Genomic DNA, 24705 nt, shown 5'->3' on the forward strand with positions numbered 1-24705 from the left:
ATGATATACATTGCCGTGAATTTTTAATATATCTCGGCAATTTCCCTTCTGTGCATGAATTTTCTCAACCATTGCTGAAACCGAGTCTAAAACCATCGATAAAAATGAAATCAGATGGTAAATTAGAGTCGAGATAAAGATGTGAGGGAGTCTCAATGGACTTTATGTTACAGGCCTTAATAGTCTCCCGTCGCACCGCGGAGCGAAAGGGGGACGATGGTTTTCCCCTCCGTCCGTGTGTGTGTGCGTGCGTGCGGAGGCAAAGTACCGAATTCTAATTTGGTGTGTGGGTGCAACCCACGTCACAATCCAAGATGGCCGCCGCCATGTATGTCTGACGCCATGTATGTCTGAACCTTGTGAGCGGAATATCTTGAAAAATAAGCGAAGTACCAACTTCTAATTTGGTGTGTGGGTGTATCTGGGCATAAGGAAGAAATCTATTGAAAATTGGGTGGCCACGTCAAAATCCAAGATGGCCACCGCCATGTATGTCTGAACCTTGTGAGCAGAATATCTTGAAAAATAAGTGAAGTACCAACTTATAATCTGGTGTGTCGGTGTATCCAGGCATAAGGAAGAACGCTATTGAAAATTGGGTCGCCACGTCAAAATCCAGGATGGCCACCACCATATATATGTCAACCTTGTGAGCGAAATATCTTGAAAAATAAACGAACTACTAACTTCTAATCTGGTGTGTGGGTGTATCTATGCATAAGGGAGAGCGCTATTGAAAATTGGGTCACCATGTCAAAATCCAAGATGGCCGCCTTCCGTCTTCCACTTTGTCAACTCGCCTCACTTCAATGACAGGGGACCTAGGCGTGACGCTTGTTTAATTTGAAATGCATTTTGTTCTATAAACGGTAACTTTCTCTTCCCGTTTTTTTGCAACCGAGTGTAAAACCATGTTGGCGACTGTGAAAAATGAAATCAGGTATCAAATTAGAGTTTAAATAAAACTGTGAGAGAGTAACAAACTGTGAGCCTAACATAAGAGTCCTCAAAGATATGCGAGGAAACAAAATGGTGCAGATTTATTTTTGAAGCCCCTCCCAGAACGGGTGAAGCCACTCCCATGGACAGACACGCAGACAGACACGCAGACACTCAAACATACAAACAGACAGACGTGATCACCTTAGCAGAATATAATATAGACTCGTGGGGTCACTCGTGGGAATCCAATGGGCAGGGACTTGTGTGGCATTTGGACATATTGAGTCAGATGCTGCACCTGCACATTCAGTTTTACAAAATGGTTACTGGCAATTCATCACATCCACAAATATGTAATCCACACAATTTATTTACGTTACCTAATGTTAACATGAATACATGCCCGTGCAGATGGGAAATACAGTTTGTTTATAAAAATCACAAATATCAGATGAAAGTTTTTAAAATTTAGAATTACTAGGGCATGCCCGTACTATATATAAGCTAGGACGTGCCCGTACGTGGGTGCCCGTTCCTTGCCAAAAAAAAAAAAAAAAAAAATTTGTGTAGGGGTGTGTGTGTGTAAACATCCTAGGGCGTGCCCGTACGTGGGTGCAAAAAAACATGCGTGCAAACAACAACAACAAAAAAAAACTTTGAAACCACGTGGCAGTAACGACCACAGAACCCCCCCCTCTATTTACATGAATGGTTTGGTCCATTCGCAACGACCACAGAACCCCCCCCTCTATTTACATGAAATGGTTTGGTCCAAAGCGAACGGCTTGCGGTGTTTGGTAAAGAAATCGCCATAGCTCGGTAAGTACTTGTCCGATTAATATGAAACCTTGAAAAGGCACATCCTCGGGTCCCCAGCAATATACCTGGCAAGTTTCAAGTATATCGGACCGGTAGTTGTCGAGAAACAGCGGTCACAGACAAACATACACACACACATACACACATACAAACACACAGAGATTACTGGAATTATAGATAGACTAGGGCATTGCCCGTACGTGGGTGCCCGTTCCTTGCCAAAAAAAAAAAAATACGCTACCCGTACGCTCTACCCCGCCCGTACGCCCGTAAACAAAAAAAACAACGCTCTTCGCTTCCGCCCTTCGCTCTGACTGAATTGGGAGAAATAATGCGCATAAGAAATCGAATTACGAACCGTAATGGCGGTCAGCTCGTAACGCGCTCAGCTCCGCTCGCTCTCACATCGGCCACGCCTACGCAACAAAGCGTTCTGTGATTGGCTGCCGGAAAGCGTGCTGCCGGACAGTCTTCACTGTCCGGAAGTTCGCAAATCGCAGTTACGATGAATCGTTTTAATTTAATCGCAGTTTGAATTCGTTTTAAAACATAGTTTAACGGCAACATAGTTTTCCAACGTGAAATAAATGAATACGCTGTCAAATGTGCCGTCCGAGGCAGAGTCTGATCGCCACGTTCGGCACACGTGATAGCTCGCTGCTCTCTGATTGGTTGAATCGTTTTTTGGACATAGCTCAGTAAGTAATTGTCCGATTAATATGAAACCTTGAAAAGGCACATCCTCGGGTCCCCAGCAATATACCTGGCAAGTTAAAAGTATATCGGACCCGTGGTTGTCGAGAAACAGCGGTCACAGACAAACGTACAAACAGAGATTACTGGAATTATAGATAGATTCTCACTCAGAATTCAACATCACTGTAATATTATGTGGTTGTTTATCATCATCATTAATTCGGTTTTATTAGAATAAAAGAAAAAATGTACATGACTTTTTCGGTGAATTATATGTCATCCTGGTGAGACCTTTTTTGAATTTTTTTTTATTTTTTGAAATGAAATTTTTATTTAAAAAAAAAACAGCATCAAAACAGCAGTGAGAGAGCATCAAAACAGCAGTGGAGAAGCATCAAAACAGCAGTGAAAAAGCATCAAAACGTCAGTAAAAAAGCATCAAAACACCATCAAAACACCATCAAAACAGCAGTGAAAAGCATCAAAACAGCAGCAATGGTCTGTTCAATCACCACTGCTAAATGTGTTGGAGTAATTAACTATTTTCCTTCGTGCCCTCCTTTGGTTGCCTGGAATGGTGTCACTGCAGGACCTCCGGGTAAACAACATTACGGGTGAAGATTCCACTATGGCCATCAATTTTTCCCTGTTGGCCATTACTGACTACCTTTACCTTCACGTCCTCAAATCGTTTAGCACGCGACAATTGCAACATATAATTGGCCATGACTGAAGTCGGGCTATGGTAAGTAAATCCCAACTTTGTGTAATGTTTGACCTTGACTCTTGTTTAATGAGAAAGAGAATGCCACACAAACTGGAAATTGATGGCGTTTGAGTACGAATGGTAGTGTTGTATCGGAAGGTACAATACTAATCCTGGGTATAAATATGCGTGTTCCTTTGTGACTGCCAGAAATTATTTCTGGGTCTATTATGTTAGGCAACGATTTTTTAACAACCAATCTTGCACCATTGCACAGTCCCTGTTTAGGATCAAAGTTACGGAGTAACATGATGACAACACCATCTTTGAGACGAAGTTTGTGCAATGGCATTCCAGAAGGAGTCAATTGATTTAGGAATTCCATGGATAATTTAGTGCCTCTTCAGGGTCATCACAGACAATGGAATCAGCACTGAAGTACCTCTTTTTTTCCCCAGGAAATGCATCCAGTACCTCATTGTTGATCACAAATGTGGATTTATTCTTTGGACACAACACGGCTCGTTGTGCCAGTGCATCATAGTTTGAATGGATATCTTTCAAATTACCGAAAACAGCCTCTGCTGAAGAAATGTTGTCTTCTACACAGATACAATCAGGCAGTCGTATTAAATCTGAGTCAATAATAATTGTTTCCACAGCCCCATTTCCAACCAACAGCAACCATTTTGAGAATTCTTTGTCATCATTAGCTCTCATATTTGATGTTAAGTTCAGCTGTTTGAACTTTGGCCACAACTTGCTACGCTTGATGCATGTGGCGATGATTGCTGCAGGTGCAGCGCGTGGTACAACGGGCAAAACCTACCTGAAGTCCCCACCAAGAAATAAGACCTTTCCACCAAAAGGAATGTTGTTACTGGTTACATCCCGGAGACATCGATCAACAGCCGTTAAAGCATATGCTGGAGCCATAGGTGCTTCATCCCAAATGAATAGGTTGGCCTTCCTTAGAACATCTGCATCTTTACTCATAGGTGATATGCTGCATGTGGAGTTTTCCAAAATGGACACTGGCAATTTAAATCTATGGTGCGATGTACGGCCCCCCTGCTAGCAATGTTGCTGCAATGCCCGAGTACACCAATGGAAGAACCAAACGAAACAACATTGGCAAGATGTGCAGAAGCGTATTATAGAGAAAGGTCTTGCCACTTCCGCTCGGTCCATCAACGAAAAACAACCGGTTGCCTGTGTACTGGTCCCTGTGCTGAACGGCCTGTAGGACCTCATCTACAATTTTGATTTGGTCATCATTTAGTAGTTGTCTGTTGTTTTCACCTTTTTCATGTTCATCTCCCGGTACATACTGATAAGTGATAATCATTGCTTGAATGATCAACAGTGTCTGGAGGTACTGGTAACTGAAATGCTTCCAAGGTCTGTCCATCTCTCAGGAAGAAGGACTGTATTTCTCGCAATGCCATGTCAATACTCTGTTCCAAGACATGGCCGCTGTGCACAAAATCTTAGAAATGTCGTGTTTAAACTATTCCCACAGTGCCGACGTGTATGTTGGTGTGCAGAATATGTATCGTGTTGCAAAAAGAGATTTCAATTGTTGTGGCATGGCAAAGATAACTGCATCAGCTAAGGACCTGTCCCATTCTTTATCATCTTCTGTTAAATTTTATTTGCTGGCTGCATCCTTGAATGTTTCACAAACTGCAACATCTACGGTTCTGAGATCTTCAAATGATGTTTTACCAGGGCAGTGCAGCAGGAGTACACGAAGATGAAAGCGCTCGATGTCCATAGGGCTTGCCAAAACCATGCGTCCGATAACCTTGTTGCCGCCCCTGCGTCTAAGTTTCCATGTCTTTCGTCCATCTTAAAATACGTAATGTTTTTGAATGTCATGATACATATAACTTCGTGCCTCAGGGTCTCTCTGGTTTAACTGAAACTCTCTCTGGTTTAAACACAACAGTCTGCAATTCAGGTAAGTGTACCACATGTCTGATGATGGAATGAGATTGTTTGTGCATTTCAAATTCCATCAATGTCCATGCTGCCTCTGGGGCACTGACATATCTGCAGTCCAAGTAGGTCTTTATTTTGTCCACCTCCACTCTCCTGCGCTCTCGAATTTCGATGCCAGCACAGTCATGTCTCTTGTACACATATTTAAATAAGTGCTTTATATTTTTATGTTTGCGCAAACCTCAATATTGATGTGTGCTCTGTACTCCTTCAGTAAATATGCATTGAATGAGACCACAAATTGGCATTCAACATCGGTTCCATGAACGGTTATGGTGAGTCCATTTGGGGGACGCTTGTAAAGCGCATAGCCATCCACGCTTGCAAGTGTCTCTGCAGCATACGCTTTTGGAAAGCCTTTACTGCACACTCCATCTTTCATACAAATCAAATGGCGATTTAAAGTTCCACACGGACCATGTATCATATGAGACTTCACCAAGGAATGGATCTCCGGTGACTAATTTGAATTAGGAATTTGTGCGGAAACAATTCTGTCAATGTCTTCGGCGGTACAAATTTTGTCTTCTTGGCACAGCGTAATATCTGGGCATGCGGTAGGCCATGCTTCTGATACTCGACGATGTCGAGAAATGCACTTACTTTTCCCAACTCGTGCTTCTTCATTACATCGTCGATTAACTCTTTTAATTTCAGATGAAACATGCATGCCACTAAATCTGGTCTGCCTTCAGCTCGTTGGTGTTGTCCAATGTTTTCTTGTATCTCTGTCCATTTTGGATTACACGTGAAGGTGATGAAGAGATCTGGTTTTCCGAATTTTCGAACAATGGCCATAGCATCTTGCTGCATAGCTCTTGGGCTCCTTGCAAAACTCGACGGCAAAATGACGATACGACCGACAGGACGTTGGTTATCAGCAGCAACGTTCTGGACGTGGTCCAGCAGTCCTCTGTATTCCATGGCTCTAAGGGTTTCCTTATTTTGTTTGAAGTATTGCAGTCGATTTGCTTCTGCCTTGCAATATCCATTGATAACATGCGGCTGGAACAATTTTCCCGAAGAATGGATAGTGCTGAATTCATTTTGAATAGCCAATCGGTAGGCATATAATTTGCAATGAGTTACTTTGTTTCGAACCGTACTTTGTCGCTGGTGAGGCATGTTTATCATCCATCCAGGCTCGCCAAGTGGAAAGAGAATGGGATAGGTCATGGGATCAATGTGAGAGAAAAGTGGAGAGAGATTGTGTAAGCTCTGGTCATGCAAATGAACCTGGAAATCCCTGTTTGCAGGTGGTTCACCATCTTGTCCACTAACGAAGACAGCAGCAATTTCATCAGCAGTTGGTATGTTGTAATGTCTTTGGTCGTCTGCAAACAGTCGACGAAAATGCATTTCCACGGTAGAAGGGAGGCGATCTTCAAGGACAGCTTTCCTGATTTCTTCCTGTTCATGCTCGAACATAGTCTTGTATCATGTGACATAAGGATTAACGTCAGATAGTATGTTGTGCAGTTCTGTCATCAATTCTTGCAAATATCTGTGATTCTCAGGTCGATTCATACGTTCCTTTGTAGCTTGAGCTCTATCCAAAATAAATAACTGTGCAAATTGTGGTTGCTCATGTACATGTGATGGATGTAATGGACCACAGTGATGATAAATTTGACCGTGGAATTTGAAACAGTACGGTCCATTTCCTGGACGAGATGAGATCTGAGCGCCCATTGATGCAAAAGCTAATGCCGAATTGTAATTCCGGATATTGACTCGGAAGTGGTGACATTTTCCATCGTCACCCTGATAAAGTTGTTGCAGTCGAGCAGGTATGGAAAATAGTGGAGGTAATTTAGCTTTTCCCTTGGAACAACACAGTGTAAATCCACCACCTTGTCCTGTTGATTCATTTGTGAAATGGTTTGCAGAACAGTACACGCATGGTGACGTTATCGGACCGCAATTATGCTCTTGAACAATATTATCCAATACTTCGGCTGGATTCATTATGGCTACGGTTGGATATGTTTGCTGAGCCCTCCAACGTCTTTGTTGCTCAGCATGCCGTGCGAATCTGTGTTGATGCTCGTCGACGGTCTCGTTCTCGCACCTCATCATTGTTGCAGCAGCATCCTGTGTGAGTCTGTGTTGACGTTCCTCGACGATCTCGTTCTCCCGGCTCATTGTTTTTGCAGCAGCATCCTGTGCGAGTCTGCGTTGAGGTTCTTCGACTGTCTCATTCTTCCGTCTCATTCTTTTTCTTGCTGCATCCTGTTCAAGTCTGGGTTGACGTTCGTCAAGCCGTTCATCGACCGTCTCGATCATTTCGGAAATGGGAGTTTCCACACAACGCATGAATTTTCACGATCCCCAAGAGGAAGTGGAAGTGTCGCCACATAATCATCAAATGCGTCCCACTTGTGGTTTTTTTCGACGTTTTCCCCTTGCCCTTCAACATATTGATCTGAAACTTGGTGCATGGCTTTCTTATGAAGTTACAGAACTATTTTGATTATCAGGGCGTTTCATCAATTTAAATAAATTGGAATGGCTTTTCGATACAAAATATTGGGACTGGTCTGGGACATGTATTGCAAAGCAATTCTCCCTCTTGTTTACCTTTTTCTCGCATTAAGTGCTCACAGTGGAAAGCCAGTAATTATTTGTTCCAGTGAGGTTTTATCTCCTCACATGAGGCACCACTCTTGACTGATTGAGCAACATTTGTAGACAATTGAGTGAAATTCATTCTTTAAAATTGTTGTTTCAACAGGGCCCGGTTGGATTCCCAGGAGAACCAGGAATACCAGGAGAACCCGGTCCATCTGTACGTTGGTTACCTTTGAAATATAGCAGAACAAATTGATATTAACTAGCCTCTAGATATTAACTTACCTCAGTAATTAATTGTAAAGTGATTGCTTACTGTTGGTCTACTTGATCTTACACATGTCCTGATTTGGTTGTTCATGAAAAAAAAAAATTGGTGATGGCTACTCTCATTGAATGTATATGTTTCTTATCTAATCCAATAGTTCTATATAGGTTTAAAAAAATGTACTCTTCTTTCTCATGCAAATCCATGTCTACCAATCTAAAAAGACAAATTTAAAACGAATGAACAAAGGAAGAAATAATAATTTTGATATTATATGACTTCTGATAAATTGAATGAACACAGTATACTGTTTACCATCGTGAATAAAAGCATGTAAAGTTTTTAAAGAGGGAAACAGATATATAAGATAATAAAAACAAGGTGACTTATGAAATACATCATTAGTAGTTGGATTTAAAGTACATTGAAATAAGTTATTGATTAAATTAACCCAAAGCATGAAGCAATGAGAAGCAAATTTATATGTAAATTAATAACATGGAGTAGTAATTGCAGGCCGTACTCTTGACAGAGATCCGGGGCATATCACGACGAGTCGAGAAACATTTCCAGGCTAGAACCAATCCTGGACGGGTCTGCATTCCGACGCAAGATATGCTCGATTGAAGGTGCACACATTTTGACTTTAACTAACGACCAATGCTGGCACACAGGACCATCAGCTTACAACGTCAATTTAATGGACGGCACAAACATTGATGAATCGCCCTAAATGTAAAACACCAGGATTGTAGTTTATAGCTCGGTCGAGATTCAAGCTCAGGATAAACGAGAAAACATGCCCCTCGGCTATCCGATCAAACATATTGAAGTTTTGGTATTAACCATGATGATGCAATTTAATTGTGCAATCCTCTTTGGAAAGTTTTAGCACGAATGGAATCATGAGACTTGGGGAGTTTTTTTTCCGCAATCCCTCAGTTTGAACGACTTATTTTAATAATGTTATTATTCAATAATAAAAATAATATTGTTTGAACTGTATTTTCAGAGTTCTAATTTTTGTATGGCTATCAGAAATGAAGTTCAAGTGTTATAAAGAACACGAGTGTTTTTTATTTTAATATTATTATAGATTATATTAATATATTATTTTTATTATATGAATATATATATATATATATATATATATATATATATATATATATATATATATATATATATATACACACACACACACACACACACACACACACACACATATATTGCTACGGTTTTGAGATTTGCACATATTGATCATTAAAGGTTAAAGGGTTGCCCCCCATAGTTAGTCCACGAGCAACACGTAGGCCCACTTGTAGTATTAGTTATGTCATAGTATGTGTAAGTATAGGCCATTTCTCCTATTAATATCTGCGTTGTGTAAAGACAGGAGATTAGGTCCCGGTCATTTTTGCGTCCACCCTCCAATTCCACCTCTATGGGTGTAATTGATCCCGCGCCCCATTTGACTGCCCGCTCAGTTGTTACGCTTTGGCTGCCCACAGCATTTGCTGCCCTTTGCTCACTCACTAGTCGAGTAACACGACGTAGGCCTGAGAAGGAGGAGCGCGGGGTCGGGGTGGGGGCGGCGTCAAGATCGGAGCATCAGAGGCGATGACGGTAAGAGCCACCAGCCAATCAGGGCTCTAGCGACAGGGCATGGTGAGGCGCGTCTGGTAAGTTCGAGAAGGTTCGCAGGGCGTGCCTATATAAGTTGCTGCACAAAGCCTTTGAACAGGACTTGTTGGGAGAGGACTTGTTGAAAGGACTTGAGGGGGCGAGCGCATTGTGAGCACTTGTTACAGAGAGGACTTGGCGGCAGGAGAACTTGACTCACATCACTCACTTTGAGGCTTTGAACTGTATCTCGCAGTAATACGTATTCGCCAGAGGAGAAGAAGAAGAGGCGTTGGCGGTACGAGTACACGGCTGCAGCCAGATGCGCCGGTGGCGAATAGCGCCTAGTTCAGCCACGCGAGTATACGCGGATAAACCTGCCAGTGATTAACCGCCGAAGTCCGCTCCCTCCCAAATCGCCCCGTAATAACCCTGTGCGTACAAGATGACACGCGGAGAGCTCCTGCCTTCTCCTCTTACCATCGCATGGGACGAGCCGGAGACCGGAGGGAGCTGCACGGGAGCCATCCTTGGACGCGGACCATAATCCTGCAGCTGCAAGCCCCGTGTGAGGGTGTATGTGTGAGACGGGCCCGTTTGTCCTGGGTAGTAAGTAAGACTGTTTAAGGCTGCACTGTGTCCCTTTTTGCTTGAACCATTGTATAGTGTAAATGAAGCTGCTATTCCTTTTTCCAATTCGATCGCCTCTGTGATTTCGCCATTGACTAAGCGTGGCACGAATAAGATCGCGAGAACCGGGTTCACCATCTGAACGGCACGGATCGCGTGTACGCACCGCTCGGCATCTCAACACGCTTGGTGCGTGTGGGGCTTATTTCCTCGTTTCAGGGCAGCGCGAGTAATTAGGTAATAGCGAATTCTAGTCCTAATACCCTATTTCACGCTGTCCAGGAGGGACGTCATAGGTCCCGGGTCCCGCCAGGCCAGTCAAAGACAAGGGGACTAATCCCCCCCCTTGGTAAGGGGAGAAGGCCGGCAGTAGATCCGCAACAATATATTTAGATATATATATATATATATATATATATATATATATATATATATATATATATATATATATATATATATATATATATATATATATGTATATATATATATATATATATATATATTATTTTAATATATTCTTTTAATAATATATTATTTTTCAATAAAAAAAATAGTTTGAACTACATTTTTTGAGTTCTAATTTTTTATGGCAATCAGAAATGAAGTGCAAGTGTATTAAAAAAAACATGCGTGTTTAAAAAAAAAAAAATATATATATATATATATATATATATATATATATATATATATATATATATATATATATATATATATATATATATATATATATATATATATATGTAAATATATATATATATATAATTCGCTATTACCGATATATATATATGTTTGTATATATATATATATATATGGCATGCCACGTGAAAAGGGGAAAAGGGGGCTTATGGGTGTTCCTTGGGTAAACTGACTTTTCATCGTTTTCTGACCACCCGGAAGCTCCCTTTTTACGTGGTGCGCCACATATGTACAGACTTGGCATTTAATATGGAATTTTTTTTTGTGGGGGTGAACTTACTTTTCAAGATGACTTAGAACCAAAAGTTCATTGGAATTATGTTGAAATTATTCTAGATTTTGTTGATGTGACCTTTAAAAGAAACAAAAACCACATTTGACATTTCGAAGCAAATAAATTGATCCTTGAAAGTGATGCAAACTGATATCGAACTCAATTCACGGACAGTACTGTGTTAAACTTCTGTGCGTTTCCAGAAGTATCTCTTTATTTTGCACATGAGCCAAGAATTTTTTTTTACAAAAACAAAAGTTAAATTACGACTGGGATTACGGACAGCAAAATTACAGTTCAGTACTTCGTGTAACCCCCCGAGCATTCAGGAGAGCACGTACACGTTGAGGCATGCTGTTAACGAGATTTGCCAAGGTTTGGACAGGAATCGCTTGCCATGCAGTTCCAATAGCCTGCTGCAATTCACGCACAGAGGCATGCTGCTGGTCCAAGTTGTCGATTTGACGCGTTAATTCTGCCCACAAGCTCTCTATCGGATTCATATCCGGGGACATGGCAGGCCACTCCATATGCTCTACACCACGGTCAGCAAGAAAGTGTTGGATCATGCGAGCACGATGAGGCCGTGCATTGTCATCTTGGAAGACAAAGTTTTCTCGAAAGGCTGCACGAACAAATGGAAGCAATGTTTCTTCCAGAATGGCCCTGTGCTTGAACTGGTTCAGGTTTCCATTCAGAACAACCAGGTCAGTTTTGCCCCCTGCATGAAAAGCAGCCCAAACGGTCACCCCACCACCTCCAGCTTGGACTCTTGGCACTATACAATCTTCGTTGTGGGCTTCATGCACTTGTCTGCGCACTCGGACTTGGCCATATTGACGAGAGACCAGAAATCTAGACTTGTCACTGAAGATCACGTGATTTCAGTGTCCTGGCTGCCATTGACGGTGCTCTCTGGCCCACTGCAATCGGCGCTGGTGGTTTTGTCTGGTCAGACGTGGCTTTCTCAGGGGACGCCTGGGACGATAGCCTGCTTGAACCAGTCGTTGGTTGACTAGCCTTCTGGATACAGGCACATTTGTCAGTTGCTGCCACTCAGCCCTAAGCCGATTAGCTGACTTGGTACGGCCATTGCGGACTAACCGGTGCAGCTGGCGATCATCCCTCCTTGTGGTTCTGCGGGGACGTCCTGACCTCGGTATTGGAGTCGGGACACCCCTCTGAGCATTTCGTTTCAGGATCTTTGACACCTGACCTTGAGTGATGCCATACTGCCGAGCAATAGCACGCTGTTTCATGCCGGAATTTCGTAAAGCCACCACTAAATGACAAACAACATTGTCGAGTTGACGGACCATCTCCAGGGGAAGCGGCAATAACTTTTGTAGACGTGCAGCAGTTGTTTTCCACTAATACAGAACGCAACAACCCTTATATACCCGATTGTGAAGCCAATCGTCAAATGTACCTGTCCGCACATTTTGTCACGCCACCTGTGATATAATCCTGTTATTGACTTCTTGCTGCGACAGACAATCAGTGACATGGTTCTTTTAACAAAGAAATCACCGAAGCGTAAAAGAAACTCACCAGATTGATATACCGAGTTCAGAAAGTAAACCCGTCAAGAAAAAAAATATATACCATATTAAATGCCAAGTCTGTGTATATATATATATATATATATATATATATATATATATATATATATATATATATATATATATATATATATATATATATATATACTATATATATATATATATATATATATATATATATATATATATATATATATAATATAATATATTATTTTCATTATATTAACATATATAATATTAATATATTATTTTAATATATTATTTTGATTATATTAACATATATGTATACATATATATATATATATACTGTATATATATATATATATATATAAATTAATATTTTACTTTAATAATGAATTCTAATTCAATAATAAAAATAATATTGTTTGAACTGCATTTTCAGAGTTCTGATTTTTTATGGCTATCAGAAATGAAGTTTAAGTGTATTATAAAAACACTTGTGTATTTTTATTTTTTATATAATTATGCATTATATTAACATTATTTGAATGAATCATTTTTATTATATTAATATATATATATATTATATTAGTATAATAATATATTGTATATATTATATTAATATATTATTTTAATAATAAATTATTATTTAATAATTAAAATATTTTTCTTTGAACTGTATTTTCAGAGTTCTGATTTTTTTATGGCTATCAGAAATGAAGTTTAAGTGTATTATAAAAACACGAGTGTGTTGTGGAAATTTTAGGGTGAAGATGGTGTTTCGGGCGAGGCAGGGGAGAATGGAGATCAGGGGGAGTCGGTGAGAAAATTATATTCTCTCTCTACATATCTCCATCTACCTCTCTATCTATCTATTGATCTTCCCCTCATTCTCCACCTCTCTCTCTCTACCTTTATGCTTCTCAACCTTTCCCTTTCTATCTCATAACACCGGTCTGTTTTGTGGTGTGTATTTGCTTTGCATCTCTTCACCTCTCTATCCGGGACTGGTGTTTTTGAAACTTTTGCAAACCTATGTGTTCCGTTGCCTTTGGCCATTTTGGCTGATTGTCTGTCTTGATGTCTTTATGCGTTCATAATTTACTTTGGTGGAGACTGCTTCCATTTGATTCACCATTTCTCTTGAGTGTTGAATCCATTCAAAGGTGCAAATGGCATCCGCAGGCTGGTTGATTCACTGCTTTTGCTGACGTTTCTTTCTCGCTTTTCATTATTTTGTTCGTTTGTGCTCCTAATTTCTTCCTTACTGTTAATTTCGTGCTTATTTTAAATTCACCAGTTTCAATAACTGATGATTGTATGTAACTTACTGATGTATGTAACTAACTGATGATGTACTGATGTAACTAACTGATGTATGTATGTGACTAACTTTGTAAATAACTGATGTACAAACCATTAGTTATTCGAACACATCTGCTGTTTGACTCATCTGCTGGCTAAGCTCACATGTAACCAAATGTCGGTGAAGAATTTATACAAAGGTATATTTGACCAAAAATAATTACTAACTTGTATTAGCTTTGAAGAACTCATTTCACTTGTAAGGTTTCATCGCATTAAAACTTATTGCATTTTTATTTCTATTTTTCGAGTCTCGACACAATTTTCATTTTGTGAGCCCGCCTGACAATGACTTAAACCTACCTCACCGATTGCCAATCTGATTCTTTGCATTTATTTATGACTAGCAAAAGTACCCGGCGTTGCCGGGTAACAATGAATCGCCTCCTGACGGGAATACGATATACGCAATCTGGGTCATTCATCGAGAGCGAATTTTAAAAATATATCACAGGTACGGTGGACTCTGATGCAGTGGAGTGACACCCATGGATGTTACACTCACAAACTGCTTACGAAGTGCCATGCAGTGCCTTCTGCAATTTAATAAACCATTCATGTAAGACAATGATTTATTTTGCTCCTTCACCTGGCAGTTTCGTTCAGTTTAATACAGTTTCAGTATCACACACAGTAACACGCACAGTAACACACACACACACACGCACAGTAACACACACGCACATAGTAGACATTATTTTGCTCCTTCAGCTGACAGTTTCGTTCAGTTTCAGTAACACACACACACACACACACACACACACACACACACACACATACACACACACACGCACACATAGTAACACACACACACACACACACACACACATAGTAACACACACATAGTGTGGCGGTTATCACACTTTGTCTATAATGCTCAGAGGTCACGAGACTTGTCTTGGTTTCAAAAAGCGTGTCTTTAATTCACGTAAAAACTGAAAAGGAAAAATACAGCCATTCAGTACACGCCGTTAATTATGGCGGCATAACGAACTTGCTATATGATTTACACAAAACCTACTACGATACATTTTGCAGCACACAATACAATAATTTGCCTAAAGTTACTTCAAGAGGTTCAACAATAAATTGAGATTCAGCTTACCTCCATCCAAGGGTCGGTATTAAAGAGAAAACATCGAAAGTGGAGCCGATCAGTTCTTTCGCTCGTCGTGGGAAAAACGGTATGGCGGGGAGAAGGCGGAGTGCAAGAATGCTAATACAGCGCCCAGCCACCACAGGAAGTCATAATAATAATACTTGCTCAAACAACAGCGACATGGCTCCTCTAATTTGGCATTTCTAATTATCTTTAAACGATCAATAAACCCAAATCTACCAGTTACAATGATGCAATAAATGCAATTACCCACAACTGAGGTATTCAAAATTATCATCAACTGAAAACAAGCGTACAGAGAAACACTGAATTCTTGAAGCAAGATAATCCAACATGTATCTACATTGTTCAATAGTCCATTAGAGGTTTGGCTCCTCGTTAGTGGATGCCCAGTGCACCAACGCAATATTGTGGATGGGTTTCTCAAATACAGATTTTCCAACTTGGATCTTGACCTTCCGGGTGTGTCCATCTTGTCCAGGGTAAGCCTTAATTACACAAGCCGACGGCCATTGGCATCTTGGTAGTGAGTCATCCACCATCATGACAATATCATCTTTAATGAGGCTCCTCTTGGGTTTTGTCCACTCTTTTCGTTCTTGCAGGGTAGGTAGAAACTCAGACTTCCACCGTGACCAAAAGTCATTTTTCAGGTACTGCACACGACGCCATCTGCGACGACAATATCGGTCTTGGCGAACAAACACGACTGGTGGAGGAAGAACCACCTTGGATTTCAGCGTCAGCAGCTGACTCGGTGTAATTGGTTTAGGAGAATCTGGGGACCTCATGTCGACGTAAGTGAGAGGCCGGCTATTCACGATGTCCTCTGCCTCAATCATGAGAGTTCTCAACAGCTCGCCATCCAACTGCTGTCCATGCTACTGTAGGAGAACCGATAGACCGTTTCTGGTAGAGCGAATCATCCTCTCCCATGTTCCTCCCATGTGACTGGCATGGGGAACATTCATATTTAAAACAACCCAGTCACAACTGTTCTGGAGTAACGTTTGCGAAATTTTCGTATTGTCCATTTCAGCCAGGGTGGCATTCAATTTGCTCTTGCCTCCAATGAAATTGGCGTCCCTGTCCGATCGAAGCTGTCTGATGGGGCCCCTCCTGCAGATGAATCTCCGATAAGCGTTAATAAAGGAGTCTGTGCTCATTGGAGGTCTCAATATGAATGGCACGTGATGCCATGCAAGTGAAGATTACTCCCCATCGTTTGAGCTCCTTTCGTCCTTCTTTGATGATAAATGGGCCAAGGTAGTCGACGGCACCATACGTGAAAGGTGGAGCTGGATCCAGTCTGTCTTGTGGTAGGTCAGACATCTTTTGCCCACATGGAGCACCTCGATGTTTCCGGCATGTCACACATCTTAACACATGCATTGTCACAGGGGCTCTGGCTCCAACTATCCAAAATCCAGCTTGACGAATTCCATTCAACGTCACGCCACGACCAGGGTGACCACTCTCAACATGATAATGGTCGATGATGATGCTACTGATATGGCTGTGATGTCGAAGCAGAATGGGATGTTTGACATCTCTTGGCACTGCTGCTCTCTTTATGCATCCACCAACTCTCAATATTCTGGTTTTATCCAGAAATGGGTCAAGCGTGCATAGTGGGCTCCTCTTGCTGACTGACTGATATCTGCATTGATTCCCATCACTTGAATCATGGCAAGATCCAGATCTGCTCAGAATACAGATTTCCCTGGGGAAAGCACCTGAGCCTGCACCAGTCTTTAAAATTGTGACCTGCAGGCGATTGACAAACAGACAAATAAGAAAGACATTGTGCAGAGCACAATACTTGCAAAATCCACCCCCCCCCCCCCCCCCACCCGCCGTAAAAAGAAACAGTTGCCATGGATACATCAAATTGTCATAAAAACATTAAGAATGAAATTGACTATCTTAATCAAAGCTCGGGTTCAATCTGATGAAAATTGATGATTTTAGAAGTTTGACCTGGAATTGATTTTTGACCTCAAAAATCGTTGGTTTCCCAATTCAGTGATCCAATATGCAAATCTTGTTCAACCTTCAACTTGATCAAATGAAAAATGACGATTTAACAAATTTGACCTCAACATGACCTTTGACCTCAAAATCAATGGGCTTCTCAGTTGTGAATACCTCTACAACTTGGTAAAATTTCATGATGATCGGTTTAGAATTCTGACCTGCAGGCGATTGACAAACAAACAGAAACACACAGACAAACAGACAGAAACAGACAGAAACAGACAGACAAACAGACAGACAGGCAGACAGACAGATGAAAAATCGGTCAGAGACCGAGGAGTTGCCGGAATGTACTTTTTTATCGGTCATTTTGGATCATTAAAAGTAAATAATGACCTCTGCCAAAGTTCATACGACATGGGTTTAATCTCGACATGAGAGAATTCCACATAGCTATTTGGGTGGTGTATAAGCTAACAGATCGCTGTCTCCATCGATCTTGCCAAGGCCGTAACACCTATCGGCTCAAAATCCTTTTAACTGTTGACTTGGTAGTTTTTACAATGAAGGAAACACGTATCGGGAGTACATACGACCTAGCAATTGTGAATGTGACAGCTCTGAGGCGTCTTTCGCTTTGCATCGCAGTGACGACGAGCACCAATATGGCGGCTGTAAGATTAAAATCTGGCTTCAAGCCCCCTCACCACCCAAAGCCTTCAACCAGACATATTAACATGCTCCTCCCCCTTCATTCCCGTTCTTCAAAGAAAAGCGGTAAAAATTGTTGTATCGCCATTATATATTACTAGCAACGGTACCCGCCCTAAGGGTGGGGCTTCAATTGGGAGGCGCAAATGATTGAGTGATCATCGTTTTGGATGACCTTGAGCTTGACTTTGGGCCTAGAGAGTTAAAAATTGGGCACAGTCTATTCCAGGGCAAGGCAAATATGTGTGTAAAGTATGGCGATGCTATGTGCAACGATATAGACGTAGTACTGCGCACAAACAGACAGAAAAACCAACCAACCAACATACTTGCTTGAATCTATTCTGGCAAGTAACAAACAGACAGACACACAGACACACAGACAGACAAACAGACAGACAAACAGACAGAATAACAAAGTCGACCAACCAATGTACTTGAAAAAATCTTCCTTCGTACAGAGATTATAAATATAAGCTTTATATATTTGATGATGTGGATTGTGAAAGAATTTTACATATTTGATGAACTATCTTGTGCTTGAATTCTGCAAGCAGCAATAAGCTCAAGTTAATCAATAATTTGTGATTAGAATGAGCTTCTTATTTAGACGTTTACAGCTACAGTAATTTTTAGTACGGCGAAAGTTATAAAATAAGAGCACGTGTTAGCATTGCTTCACAACCAGTTTGATTGTAAGCTCCATTGTCTTGGGTCATTGTCGTGGGTAAAAAAAAAGGTCATGCTCTTCACTGTGCAACCTTCGATGGCCACTGCTTAAAGCAAAATGAAAAGCTTGGCGAGCGAAGCTGAATATATCAATCATTGCCATGGCAATATTCTGCAAAGCATTCCATTTCTTTGTCCATTGTCTTGGGTCACACGACCCACCGTGATATACTGTGTACTATTTTTCCATTAACCTTAACTTCTCCACAAAAATATAAAATCACAAGCAAGTGCAGCTTTTAGTTTTAATGACAATAATTTCAATTTTTGTGACCTGTCCAAACATGAACACACTGATTTAATGTGACATGTTTCATTTTTACCAATGTGCAATTGCAGGATTGTTCAATACGGAACGCTTTTCCATCATTTGTTATTTTGTCTTATTTTTCGGACATTTTACATTTCCCTTGCATTTTCTTTCCTACAAAAGCATGTTTGACATTGTTCCAGCCAGTGAGCTTTGGCCAAATCATGGTGAAGGTCTCAATGTCCTTACTGGAGAGTCACTTAAGGGGCTTTGAAACAGATATTTATGGACACAAATGTTCAACATAAGAGCTGATCGGCTATGCGATTCACGACAAGGCAAAGTCGCGTGGAAGTGAAGGAATAATGTAAACACACAAACACATTGAAATGTGGATGATGTAATGCTGTGTACTTGTGTGTTTCCTACAGGGTAGTCCTGGTCCCACAGGGGAAGTTGGTCCCCCTGGTAATCCTGGGAAGCGTGTAAGTTCGAGCATTCAGGATAACAGCAAATTTAGGACTTGATCAGACTTCATTACTAATGTTGTCAGAATGAAAGATGACTTTGATTAATTTGGGCCTACACATTAAGCTAATAATTGTAAATAGCACCAGATTGTACCATGACAGGCCATGCCCCCTTTAATATATGACCGTTTCAGAGGAAACCGTCACATGCCATTAAAATGTAGCCTGACTGACACATCACTTAACCAGTCTGATGCAGATATGTTCAGATGGAGCATTCAACCATTTTTTACCCACATTTGCACATAATATACATGTATTTCGGGAGCTAATGAGAGAAAAAATAGGACTCATCATTGCTTGTGATACTTGCAGGGCAAAACAGGACCGCATGGGCCCGAGGGTCCTCATGGAGAAAGGGGATTGAAGGTAAACCATTGCATGCTTGAGAGTTAGGCCACGCTTTTTAACATTGGCATTTACAAAGTAATGTAGCTACTTAAAACAAGTTAACTCTGACACTTTGCATGTTTATCATGTTTATCGATAGGAAGCATGTTTATCAACAATATTTGGTTTTTAGGCATCATTTTGATCAATTGTATTTGCATGTGTGGTCCTCTTTGCACCGATCTCGTGCACGGTAAGAACTCTGTGAATTTATTTATATCTCTGATCTTTCCAGGGTGAAATAGGAATCAACGGCCCTCCCGGGAACCCCGGATCCACAGGGCCAGTTGGAATTCCCGGACCAACAGGACCCGAGGGCCTCAGGGGTATCCCAGGATCCGGTGTGCGTACTCAAAACTTTGTTTCTGTCATCGTGCTATTTCACTCTGTGATAAGTGCACAGTGGATGTGAAGCTTCTTATGAATCCAATTTATCTAGTTTCCCCAATGCCTCCTTCATCTACATATTTCCTTCTGTGCTGTACCTACTGCATGTCTTCATAATGACCTGTAGTTACCTAAAAGGGTCAAACTGACTTTGAAAACTCATTTGGCACCATTTGGTGCAAGTACACTGCTATAATCATTAGTTGTAAATCTGAAGTCTGGTCTTATATACAGTATATATAGTGTAGCAGCATAGCAAACCTGTTGTGCATTTTGTGATACAAGCACCAAATTTGGCACAAATGTACATTAATATGTTGCGAACATTTTCAGATATTGGGCCACTTGAAATTCCGTAATTTTTTTTTTCAAATTTTTTCAAATTTCGTAATTTCAAATTTTTCGGGTGACACCGTCACAATTTCGGTCTTCGAGGCCGGCCGATATAGTGGGGCGGCTTAGCCCAAATATTCAAAAGAATTGTGCATTTTGTGATACAAGCACCAAATTTGGCACAAATGTACATTAATATGTTGCGAACATTGTGTGGTCAGCAATGAAGACGAGAGTCTGAATTACATGTATGCAAAAGACCTTGTGAACCAGTGAAGCAAATACACGGGTAAGCATGAATTAAATCTAGGGCATGATATAATTTCCATGATGTTTACCTCTACACTCAATGGTGGAAGGAGGTAATGTTTTGATCCCAGCTTGTCTGTATGTCTGTTTGTCTGTTAGTCCACAAAATTCCAGACAAAGCTTGTAGTAGTGGTAGTTGTAGTGGTAGTGGTGATAACAGAAATTGTTATATAGAACTGAACTTATATTATTATTATATGCAGAAAATAACTTCATTTCTATATGCCCTGCAGTGGACAGGTTAATTGGTTTATGCACTGAAGGGGTCACCCTGGTGTGCACTGCTGTGTTCTGCCTCACTGAGTTGTTCAGGTATGATGTACTCGGCACAAGCTTCCGGTCGGCCCGGAGGTGGGGGTGCGGGGCCTGTCACGGAACGTCAAAACAAACGGCCTGCCGGGGCCGCCCAAAAGTCGGGCGTGAGGGGCGCGTCCACTAATGGCACGCCTCTTGCTTCCCAGATCGAGGGCCACGTGGTCAGGAGAACCTCGTCCCTTCCGGTCACACTTTGCCTATCGGCCGGCCTCGAAGACCGAAATTGTGACGGTGTCACCCAAAAAATTTGAAATTACGAAATTTGAAAAAATTTGAAAAAAAAAATTACGGAATTTCAAGTGGCCCAATATCTGAAAATGTTCGCAACATATTAATGTACATTTGTGCCAAATTTGGTGCTTGTATCACAAAATGCACAATTCTTTTGAATATTTGGGCTAAGCCGCCCCACTAATATATATATATATATATATATATATATATATATATATATACGTATATATATATATGTATGTATGTATGTATGTATGTATGTATCTTACTATAATTCACCAAATGTCCGTCCATCTGTCTGTCCGTTCGAAGATACCGCAAAAACGGCTGGACTGATCGCAACGATATTTTGGGTGGGTAATCCTAGGGACCCCCTGGAGTAAAATAGGCTATATTGTTTTTCCAAGCTTTCCAATTTTCCATTTTTTCCAAACACGATGGAATAATATTTACCGATATGAACAGTGATGTGGCTTTTATTCAAATTCTACGTACCAGGAGAAAGTAGATCGACTCCTGACGAACTCTTCCTATATAAATGTGCGGCTCCGAAGTAACATGGCAGCATGTGCAAAGCGACTGAGAAACAAGTGTAGCGGCCGCTTCCGTGTTACAGATTCAGTGCGCACTCTTCACACATAAACGTGCGACTGAGAAAGACGTGTAGCGGCCGCTTCTGTTTTGCAGAATTCAATCTTTTTTCAAAATGGGCGCCATGTACTGTATAAATTTGGATGATTTGCGTGTGACATGATTCAACGGATGTTTATATGAATCGTTTAAAATAAAAAAGCCTTCAATTTCTGATATTTTGCCTTTTCATTTGGGCCTCCCAATTGAAGCCCCGTCCGTAGGGCCGGTACCGTTGCTAGTGTATATAATATATGTTTTTTCTTGCACAGGGCAAGAATGGAATTACAGGTCCACCAGGGATGACGGGTCCACCAGGACCAATTGTAAGTGGCAAAGCTCTCTATCCAACACTACATGGTGGTCTTGACTTTAATACTCGTTCACTTGACAGATATGCAAATTTAAGGGATTATAATGTTTGAGTGATATCCATCCATTGCATTTCCATGACTTACACCTACAGAATGTCCCATAGGCTTGTGGTTGATATGGGAATTTGCAGCGCGCTAGTACGAGATGTGTAACTTTGTTACCAATTCAATGTAAAAATATCGCTTTTGTGTCATTTGCCCCTGACCATCGTAGGGCCCACCTGGTTTACCTGGACTGAAAGGTGAACCGGGACTTAAAGGAGAGAAGGTGAGTGTTTGATGAGAAAACCTGTTTGGCTAATCCACCTGAGCTGTACTAGGCTCATGATGCTGGGATCTAAGGTTTATCATATCGAAGGAACCATTATAATTAAACATACAGTACACTGTTGGCTTTTCCATTGCCTACAAATGACCCTGTAATTCATGTAAAAGTACATTGATGTCTCATGTCCTTACTCCACATGTGATGCATGTACAAATTAGAATGCCAATCGGTAGAGAGCATACCTCCGCCAGGCTGAACAGTTCACCTTTTGTATCCCACTGATGGACTGGATCTGGATCTGGACCTGAAGCAAAATCTAATCGTCTTGTTCTTGGCCTTATGAATCAATGGTGAAGAATCACTTGAAAATTATTTTAGATTCTTGTATCCAGATCCATATTTGGATCTTCACCAAAATTGAATCAATTATTCCTCGTCACACACCCAACATGTCCACCAAGTTTCGTCCGAATCCATCCACAACTTCGTGAGATATCCTGTTCACAGACAGACAGTGGCAGAGGTAACTACAAGTTCCTCGGGGACCCCAGGATCATGTGGATAAAGGGGTGGATAAAAGAAGAACTTTTTACGTGTGAAGAATATCATTCAGTCTGATATTCACACCAATGTAGACTTCATGAAAATGGAGATGCTGCTAATATTTTTCTATTTGCACCTTGCCGCCAGTGTTGCATTGCTGTTGCACACCTCTTTTTAAATCAATTATCGATGTAGTTATATGGAGGGCTGGCAGCAAGTCCTTGCAGGTATATACAGCAATGGAAGTAGAGAGGATAAATACGTTGACATTTTCTTGTTCAATTTCAAAGTCAGTGGGGACTTTTATTCATGATTCCTTCATGAACTTTTATCCATGAACAGTACAGCGCATTTTCAAAGCATCCATGATGGAGTTCCTGATATTTATATTCCTTTCTGACCTCTCCGACATGGCAGGTAAATAAATAGCTCGCTCGGATCCTCATCAAAGGGATAATCGTTTGTTTCTCCTGACTTTGTTCAATACGAGCAAACGTCTGGCCTTTCGTGATGATCAGAACCCAGCTTCAAATCCCATACATGGTATGCATTTGTCCATTGTCGAATAGTGTCCTTGTAATTTGCATAAACGTATGCCAAGGGTCCACAATGAGCCTTAATTAGACATTTAGAAAAAACAATTGTTTCGCAATTTAAATATGTCACGTGATGATGTTAATTGCCGTAACCTTCGCTCTAGTATAAACTATACGAAGGACGTGCTGGTTGGTGGACATCTTATATTTTTCGGAAGATGTGCCTGGTTTAAGGTACTATCATATAATGTAATGTGTGATGGGAGTTGCAATGATGTGATAAACATACTGAAATACGCTATTTTGTGTGTGTCTGTCTGTCTGATGATTTTTTGACCGCGATACATTCCGTCGTTACTTATCCAATCTTAAACAAACTTGACAGGATGATTAAGGGTCACACAATGAAGGTTGTAGCACATTCATTTGCGAAAGAGCTAGGCCGGAAAGGAGTCGGTAGAAAACAGAAAGACCACCAACCTGCCTGCGGTGAGTGAGTGAAAGGCCCCCGGAGTTAGCTTCATTGCGGGACATTCCAATGATTCTGAAAGCTTTGGTTTCAACAGCGTGAAGCCGAGCTAGGTGTGAGGCAGGAGCACCAGCCCAGAGGGGAGAGCAGTATTCCATTGAGCTGTGGATGAAAGCCTTGTATGTGGTGAGGAGCTCTGGTGTGCCAAGGAAGGATTTCGCACGATGGAGGATGCCCAGTCGGCGACTGGCTTTGGAGGCCAGCTTGGAAATGTGGTTTTCCCAGGAAAGATCATGGCAGATAGTGAGACCCAAAAGCTTGAGTGACAGAACTTCTTGGAGAGGATTATTCAGAAAGTGGATGGGAGGGTTGTCCAGTCGGTCTTTTCGGAGAGACGTAGCAAGAGTGTGAGATTTGTCAGAATTGGAAGATGTGTTCCACTTGTTTGACCAGTCTGTGATTTTGTCCAGGTCTGCAGACAGTGAG

General features: G+C 41.1%; 1 protein-coding gene across 1 annotated transcript in view; it reads left to right on the forward strand.

Moving 5' to 3' along the window:
• Positions 1-24705, forward strand: part of LOC137438890 (uncharacterized) — a gene marked incomplete in the record, with an annotated part of 494558 nt that overhangs the window by 395966 nt on the left and 73887 nt on the right. Inside the window, 7 exon segments of the mRNA XM_068134344.2 lie at positions 7902-7955; positions 13516-13569; positions 19333-19386; positions 19747-19800; positions 20057-20164; positions 22302-22355; positions 22618-22671. Of these exon segments, the coding sequence (XP_067990445.2) occupies positions 7902-7955; positions 13516-13569; positions 19333-19386; positions 19747-19800; positions 20057-20164; positions 22302-22355; positions 22618-22671 (432 nt within the window).

The sequence above is a fragment of the Myxine glutinosa genome, chromosome 13 (genome assembly GCF_964187855.1).
Source record: "Myxine glutinosa chromosome 13, kmMyxGlut1.1, whole genome shotgun sequence".
In the NCBI taxonomy this organism is placed as follows: domain Eukaryota; kingdom Metazoa; phylum Chordata; class Myxini; order Myxiniformes; family Myxinidae; genus Myxine; species Myxine glutinosa.